Genomic DNA, 8,192 nt, shown 5'->3' on the forward strand with positions numbered 1-8,192 from the left:
TGAAAACATCTCCTGCGTTGGAGCAAAATTTTTGTCGCACGCAAAAGACGCGCTTATACTGAATTAGAAACGGCTTAATATATTTACAGTTGGAAAACAATTTAACGATTTGGTGTAATACTAAGTGCTCGTAATAAAATAATTTAGGTGAGAAAAGCAGTAAAAGTTGTTGATGTACGGATAAAAGTACATAAGAATATCTAAAGAAGATGGTGTGATAAAAAAATTTCAAATGTGAAAATGGTGTGGTATTTTAATTCACTAAAGATTCAATAGTTCGAAAATAAATATTTTCAAATGATGTTCAACAAAAAGTTACTTTAATGTGTTAAACTTGCTTACAGATTTTATAATACAGTTCATAATTTTATACTCGAAGATTACCTTTAAAATTGAAAAATTCAGTGCCCCTGAAAAAGTTCTAAAATATTTTGTTGCATAAAAATGGGGTGTAGGGTTGCCATTCTTTTCTGATATATCTTCATTAGTGATAGTGAAAGGAAGTTAATTGAAAAGCTCGAGTATTCCTTATTTAATAATTCGAATCATTATTCAAATAAAAATTGATTCCTGGACTAAAGATTAGGTTAGGTAAATATGCTGATTGCTCGTGAGTCCGCGAGTAGTGCCATACATAGACGCTTGTCCGCTGTGATGCTTAGAACTTTTAGGTATGGCTAAAAAAGACCGTCGGTAATCAACAAAATATCTAGACCCTACCACTGAATTATTGAGGCGGCTAATATCTATTCCAGCCAATTCCAGCCGGGTTCATTAAAATTATGTTCCACTCTGGACTAGAAGACTTTCGTAACAACACAGATGCTGATTGCTGACCACCGTCGGTAATCAACAAAACATCTAGAACCTACCACTGGATTATTGAGGCGGCTAATATCTATTCCAGCCACTTCGCCGGGTTCATTAAAATTATGTTCCACTCTGGGCTAGAAAGCTTTCGCAACCCCACAGATATTGAATGCTGACCAACGCTGCTGAACTCGCGAGAAGCTTACAGATTAAGCACCCGAATGCTTCATGACAGCAGAACCCCTGCTTGGTTTCCGACAATTCCGCTGTTGCCAAGCACCCAGACCAGTTTAATATGAAAGTAACTTTATGCTACTGCTAGTGAGGTCATACACTCCTTGACTTGTTCTTAACTCATTGGCATCGGGAACAAGGCTTGTATAGCCGCTCTGCTATCGGTGAAGATGCATACCTCCCTAAAAGAAGCCGCACTTGAGAGAAGTACAACTGAAGCTACTTGCTTACAATTCTGCTTGAAAGACACAAGATTTATAGTTATGCAGTGGCAAATAAATTACGACAAGTACTTGATAGGTTCTTAAACCAGATGAGAGTACACTTAGACTCCCACTTTATGGCCTATTAATCTATGCCAAGGGGATATTAATGCGATAAACAATGCTATCATACATGTATCTAGTGAAAAATTCAAAAAAACCTTCAATTATTCAATCCTAAAATGCATATACCTTAATCAAACCGAGATGAGAAGTATAACAGGTTTACTGGCTGAGTATCAAAGTAAAAATCCGCTAAAAAAATATTGACAGACTGACTAATAATCGTAGACCTCGACCAACAATAGTTGGCAAAAAACCCAACATTCGAGTCACTAGGAAGAAGCATATCTAGCTTATATCTTTTTATGGCGCCCCGTGACAGATTTATTCAAAGCAAAAATGTAGCGCACGTACGAAAAAATTCCCAAAAAGAGTATAAATATTTGCATATATTTCATACATATATTTACGCCAAAAACAAATACACTTTTTGACAGATTTCTACATACAAACATCTATAAAAAATTTTATATGCGACAAAATTATCTCCAAAGGTATGTAACAGGCATTACAGAGAAATTTGGTTTTCAATAGAACTCCTTGCTACCCGTTAAACCCTTATCGCCGGAATTTAATAGTAATTGATTTTCTTCAAATCTATTATTACATGCTTAAGGGAGAAATCGTGCCTCCACTTAAACTGAAAAAAATATTGATTAAGAAGACTGATAATGAATAAGTTCCACTGTGAAGCAAGAACCATATAAAAAGATGTGTTAATTTCCAATAGGCATCAGTTCGCATTTAAGAGCGCATAAGCTGTGAACGACAATTCTCTCAAAAATATACATTTCTTTTAAAGTTGATTTTAAAATTGTCAAAAGGCATTTCACAAACACGCGCCTAATATTTCCGAAACGGTGAAAACTATTTCGTCTACAGCAAATAATACAACAATAAACCTTATCACTCAGTAAAAATCTTTCAGTGACGATTTTTGGAGGTAAGTTGGCAAATAAATATTCATAACCGCGGTTACCGGTTCTTGAATTTACTACGTAAATGCGTAAGCTCGAAGATTTCGAGCATATGCATGGACTTACATACATATTCTCGATACATGTGGATTTAATGGAAAACATTTGTGATTTTTTGAATGTGAAAGTGACTATGCCGAAAAATTTTACTGAATTGTTGAAAATATTACCTAGTAATAAGATGTGCTTCAAAAAATTATTTCCACAATTCACATAGTTATTATCGAGAAAGGTGATTTTTTTTTTGTGATGTCAGTGATTTTGTGTTAACAGTTCGGTGGTCTAATTAAATCATTTTATGCAAAAATGGTGATGCTAAATACTTTTAGCTTAAGATATGACTTGAAGTGAATATCTTCTTCTTTAGGTAAGACATCGAAACTTGTGCGATTATATAGGGTTTTCCAATAAGAGTGATATGATTTGTTTAATGTATAAACAACTTATATCTATGCAAATGTGTATACATGAGGAAATGCCTAAAACTCAAATTAAATTAAGCAGGCTTAAATAAAATATTATATTAATAAAAATTTTTAAAGAGAACGTTTCCAACGTATTCTCATCAAGCATGTATGTACATAAAAACCAAAAATTGTTGAAATACCACCTAAACAAATTTGACCCAGTCTGGCCCATTTAAACCACGCGAACAAACTGAATCAATAAAAAAATATTCCTGATTGGTACAACCTTTTATAATCGTGTGAAGTTTGACAGCTGTGAGTTTACTACGCCAAAAATTTGTTTGCTGATTTTACCAATGGTAATAAAATTGAACAACTTGCTTGACATTTTGTGTTTTCCTTGGAAACACGGCTACGCAAACGGTAAAAATGTTGCAGAAACGTACTGCCAAACTTCATGGCGAACATAAGTAATTGAGTGACACAAAGTGGGGGTCATTGAAAACTTGCCTCATGAAATAAATTATGGCAATGATATCCAATAAATTAAAGAAATAGTGCTTGCAAAGTGTATCAGAAACATAGCGGCGAATCTCTACATCTCTTATGGATCGACTTAGACTTAACTTATATATGATTTGAAACCAAAAAACAAACTGTAATTCGCTGAAAGCACTGCAGGACAACCTAGCAGTAGGTAATTACAAGTACCTATGTATGTATATGGAAAATTACATGAAGTTGGCATGCTTGGATGGTCTTAGAAAGAGCATATTTTTAGGGCAATAAAGAGATAAATTATATAATGAGATAAATATACCCCCTAAATTTATCTCATTATATACTTTCTAGTCTAGAATTTTGAAAAAATCGATTTTTTTGCATATTCTTAAAGACTGGACCTTTGAGAATATATTCCCCAAAGGAATTTTTAAAATTCCTATTATTTACCGACTTATAGCTATTTTAGTGACGCAGCGTGCAAACCGGCTCTGCCGCATGAAAATCTTTAATCGCGTTTTTTCTCGAAACTACTATTTTCAACACTTCTGACATGATTTCTCAAGTTCTATTGAACCGATTAACTTGAAATTTGGTGTGGACCTTCTTTATATATCTCTCTATAGTTGGAACTAGGATTTTTAAAAAATTTTGATTTTTACTATTTTTAAAATATTTTGATCTTTACCAAAAAACGGGCAAAAAATTCAAACCATTGCCATTTACTGAAATTTTTTTTTTATTTATCCTAGTTCAGACGTTTGTTCAGATCACCCAAAGTGTTGGAATCGTGTCAGGAAGAGCGCACCCTTATTTTCAACCTCCGCCACGCCACCACGCCGCATTAATCAAATTATCACAAATTTTTTTTTTATTTTTTTTTTGTATTCTTAAAATATGAATAAATATCTGATAAAAAATTGGATGGTAAAAATGTTCTTAGTTTTTTTTTTATTGGACTTTAAAAAATGCCGTTAAATAGCATTTCTAGACTAGAATACCCCCTTAAAAACAATGACGATCTTTTGGAGTGCGTCTTTACACTGTTGAATACCAAACATATACTAGGTTCTGAAAACATTTCAAAACAAATACAAGTAGGTTAAAGGTTTTTAAAAAAAAACATTAACTCGCTATCATTTTTACAGTGAAAAGCTTAAAATCTTAAAACCATCGCTAGAGGTAGTTTGAGTTTGAGATTTGAGCATATAGAGATCAAATAAATTGATCCGTAAAGTGATCTGCGGATGAATTATTGAATTTCAAACTCAAATTTACGATAACGAAATCTTCGAATTCGATTTTCTTGAAGTGCAACGGACTCAAATTTTTATCCGCCCAAGAAATATCAATTACATAGTATTTCCCGAAATTATTTGGGCAATGCTTAAGTAGGGAAAGTTAAGAGAGCCTCAAATATTAATATTCTCAAATAACTGTATTGTTATAATAACAACTAGCAATGATAATTTAAAATAAAACACATGCTTCACTAACTTGAGATTAAAGCAAAGTACAGAAATATTAATGTTTTTTTGTATAAATTTATTAAAGTAGGGTAAGTAAACCTAAAATAAACATAAACAAATATTAAAATTCACTTTCATTGTCAGTTATACAATACGCTATAATAATTTGTGATAAGCGACTTTTATTTTATGAATACGTATGGGATTCAAAATAAGTAAAATAAGAAGTGTAATTTTGGAACCCAAGTAAAATAAAAAATAATATAATATTCGATGATTTGTGATAATTTTCGCTCCTCAAAGTTCTATTTAATGGCTTCTTCCAGACCATAAAATAAATAGTAGACAATAGTTCTGTTATTAAGCTAATTATTAATTATCTCGCACTTTACATTTCACAGCAAAAGTTCTACATACAAAATTTACATCATGTGGGGAAGATACTTCGTGGTATTGTTATTGGCACTAACGCCGCATGCCATACTCAGTGTTAAACAACGCGAGCTAGAAACTGTCTATCAGTGGAAACAAATGGTTTTTGGCTTCCCCACGGAAGCAGATCGTCAAGAAGCAATAGCCAATGGCAACTTAGTACTAGAAAACGCAACGCCCATCGATGTGGCGACCCATTCTCACCGTAAGTAATTTGTAAACTTAAATAGCAACAATGAAATCACACCTGTTTCACACACATTTCACAGCGACAAAGGGTTCACGTGTCTTTACGACAATACCCAGATTCACCACGGGCATTCCGTACACTTTGGCATTGGTGTCTGACGCCAATGAGGCGAATGGACCAGTACTCCAGGCATATCCCGATTACAGTTGGCATAACTCACATGGCAGTGATTGTGATAAAATTACTTCGGTATTCCGTGTGGCGGTAAGTTGAAATTTAGCACGGTGATTATGTGCGTGAACTGAATATTTTTGCTCTTTTTATACCACCTTGTAGATCACGGAGTGCAATCAGATGTTTGTACTCGATTCGGGCGCTATAGGCATGGTTCAACACTGTCCACCACAGCTACTCGTCTTCGACTTGAACACCGACACCTTATTCCATCGTTATCGCTTCGAACCAAGCACATACGTAGCCGGCGCTTCACTCTTCATCACGCCATTAGCAATTGTACACGATCCCCCGCCAAAAGGCCGCTGTCGCAAAATACAAGTCTACATTGTACGTAAGCCGTATGCTTTCCACTCAAGTAGTTAGTTGCTGCTAACTCGTTACAATAACGTGTCCTTATTATTTTTCTTTTTTTTCTTCTTGTACTAATAAATTATTCTAGGCTGATGTCACGTTTCATGGTTTGATTGTTTATGACTCGGAATTGAATACAGCTTGGCGTATCGAAAATAGATTTATGTATCCCGATCCCGATCATGGCTCACACACAATTGCCAATGAGAAATTCATTCTAATGGATGGCATGTTTGGTTTGGCCAGCGATCGAGAACAGCTCTACTTCCATCCATTGGCCAGTGTCAGCGAGTATGCAGTGCCGCTGAGCGTCGTAAACAACCGTACCAATTTTAAAGACAGTGTGGATGCCATGCCGCAGGCATTTCGTCATGTGGGCAAACGTAGCAGTTCATGTGCCGCCCAGGCAATGGACAGTCAAAGGAATCTCTACTGTGTTACATTCAATCCAATAATGTTGACTCGTTGGAGTCCGAACAAGCCATTCAATGTTAAGTATCAGATCGAAATACCGGCAGATCCAAAACTGATTGAGTTTGTAAGCGGCATGAAGGTGTACAAAAACGATGCTGGCAAAGAGGAGTTATGGATGCTGTCGAATCGCTTTCAGGTAAACAATTGCCAGCGATACTTTTGCCTCAGTTTGTACTGAGTTTAACTGCTAATGTTTTCATTATTCGCAGAAAATATCCAGCGGCTCTATGGATTTTAATGAAGTTAATTTCCGCATTTTGCGTCGACCACTTGATGACATACAACACGCGTCCGTTCAAGATCTGAGTCAGCGACTCATCTTCACTTGATTTTGCAAAAGCTTAGTCCATTGTGGCATTGTGGAAACCTTTTATGGAAAGTTACTGCACAATATTATTGTATGATATATGCACTTTATAACAGTATTTGCGACTCCAGTATAGAGTACGATACACATTTTGTAAGCACAAGGCTGAAGTTTCGAATTCTTACTATATTTAAAAGCACTTCAACTACTTATATTCAACTACTGGTTATCAATAAAGGTGTATTATTACACCATATGGGCTGAAAACTATTTGGCCTAATAATGAAAGAACATTATTTTCAATGAAAAAATAGCTTTATTCTTCGACATGAGCTCAATTTGAAATGATTTTTTTCTATATCGTTGATATATTGCAACGGTCCTACAACATTTCAACAGCGGTTTGCTGGTGATATCAAATTAGACGCCTTAATCTTCCTATTTTAGTTAAGCCTCATACAAATGAGCCCCTTTTTAAGTCTGAGAAAAAAGCTTTAAGCCGGGTCTACCGAATATGGTGTGTAGAAGACTAGTTCATTTCGGAATTGCTTCCATTTCTATGTCATAAAAAAGCTTAATGGGCCGGAGCTTTATCGAGTTAAGAAAGTAGCGTGTCGCATTGGAACACAAGCGATTTAAGATTGCGATCTCTCAGTCAGGCCAAAAATCTTTCAGCCTATGTAGTTTATGGTTTGGTAAAAAATATTGATGGCTTAGATTCAGATGTTCTGAAATCGATTTAGAAATTAGATGCAGTACTTCAAAAACAAATTAAATATTAAATATATCGGCAATGAAAATATTAAAATTTAAACTTATTTTCAAATAAAATTAGAGAAAATTTCATGAAAGGTTGCCATCAGCTTACTATCAAGTAAAATTTTTTAAATTAGTTCATAGTGAAGTTAATTATATGTATATGCTTTTAATTAGAATTAAGTTAAAAAATAAATAAATAAAAAGTCATAAATTATTTCTTTAAGAAATTAATTAAAATAAACAAGGAATGGGATAATTCTGATGAAAACTATATTGGAACTAAGGAAACATATGAATCGAGAAACCACATAAATGGAAGTTAACGGACAGACGAAACAAACACATTTTGAAGTATTTTAATCTAATTCTTTATTATCGTCTGCAACAAATATGCTTCTGAACAAATACAAGCATACCAAAGCCTTGTCCCATAATCCTTACACTTGCAACAAGCCTTATCTGGAAAGGACTTCGGTTTATGCATGCAGTTTATATGGACCAGTCCGGGTCTGATAGGCATATCATCAGATACCTAGTATATCCTACACAATACACTACAAACTGTGGAACACAGTCAAAGAACGTTTCAATGCGTACTCATTATTGAAATAACTGGCTGAAATGTAAGATTGAGTCTAACGAAAAGATTAACGCCAAATTTACTATATATATATATGTATATCTATATGTACATAGAGGCTCACTTATTGATAAGCTT

The 8,192-nt window shown here is 34.4% G+C and overlaps 1 protein-coding gene across 2 annotated transcripts; it reads left to right on the forward strand.

Annotated features, from left to right (window-relative positions):
- LOC120782216 (protein yellow) lies at positions 1 to 7,003 on the forward strand. 2 transcript variants are annotated; one of them, XM_040114377.1, is made up of 6 exons: positions 1 to 147; positions 5,126 to 5,361; positions 5,426 to 5,610; positions 5,683 to 5,910; positions 6,023 to 6,544; positions 6,618 to 7,003. In XM_040114377.1, the coding sequence occupies exons 2-6, from the start codon at positions 5,154 to 5,156 to the stop codon at positions 6,735 to 6,737; spliced, it is 1,263 nt and encodes a 420-aa protein (XP_039970311.1). In that variant the 5' UTR covers positions 1 to 147; positions 5,126 to 5,153; the 3' UTR covers positions 6,738 to 7,003. The 2 variants fall into 2 exon arrangements, with proteins under 2 accessions (XP_039970311.1, XP_039970310.1); XM_040114376.1 differs by lacking the exon at positions 1 to 147 and adding an exon at positions 2,122 to 2,313.
- Positions 7,004 to 8,192: the final 1,189 nt, after the last annotated feature.

This window comes from Bactrocera tryoni, chromosome 1 (assembly GCF_016617805.1).
Source record: "Bactrocera tryoni isolate S06 chromosome 1, CSIRO_BtryS06_freeze2, whole genome shotgun sequence".
In the NCBI taxonomy this organism is placed as follows: domain Eukaryota; kingdom Metazoa; phylum Arthropoda; class Insecta; order Diptera; family Tephritidae; genus Bactrocera; species Bactrocera tryoni.

Bases quoted from the DNA above. Each gene is read 5' to 3' on its own strand.
- LOC120782216 (XM_040114377.1), top strand. From the start codon at position 5,154: ATGTGGGGAAGATACTTCGTGGTATTGTTATTGGCACTAACGCCGCAT. The intron at 5,362-5,425 runs GTAAGTAATTTG...CACATTTCACAG, and splicing joins TGTGGCGACCCATTCTCACC to CGACAAAGGGTTCACGTGTC. The intron at 5,611-5,682 runs GTAAGTTGAAAT...ACCACCTTGTAG, and splicing joins CTTCGGTATTCCGTGTGGCG to ATCACGGAGTGCAATCAGAT.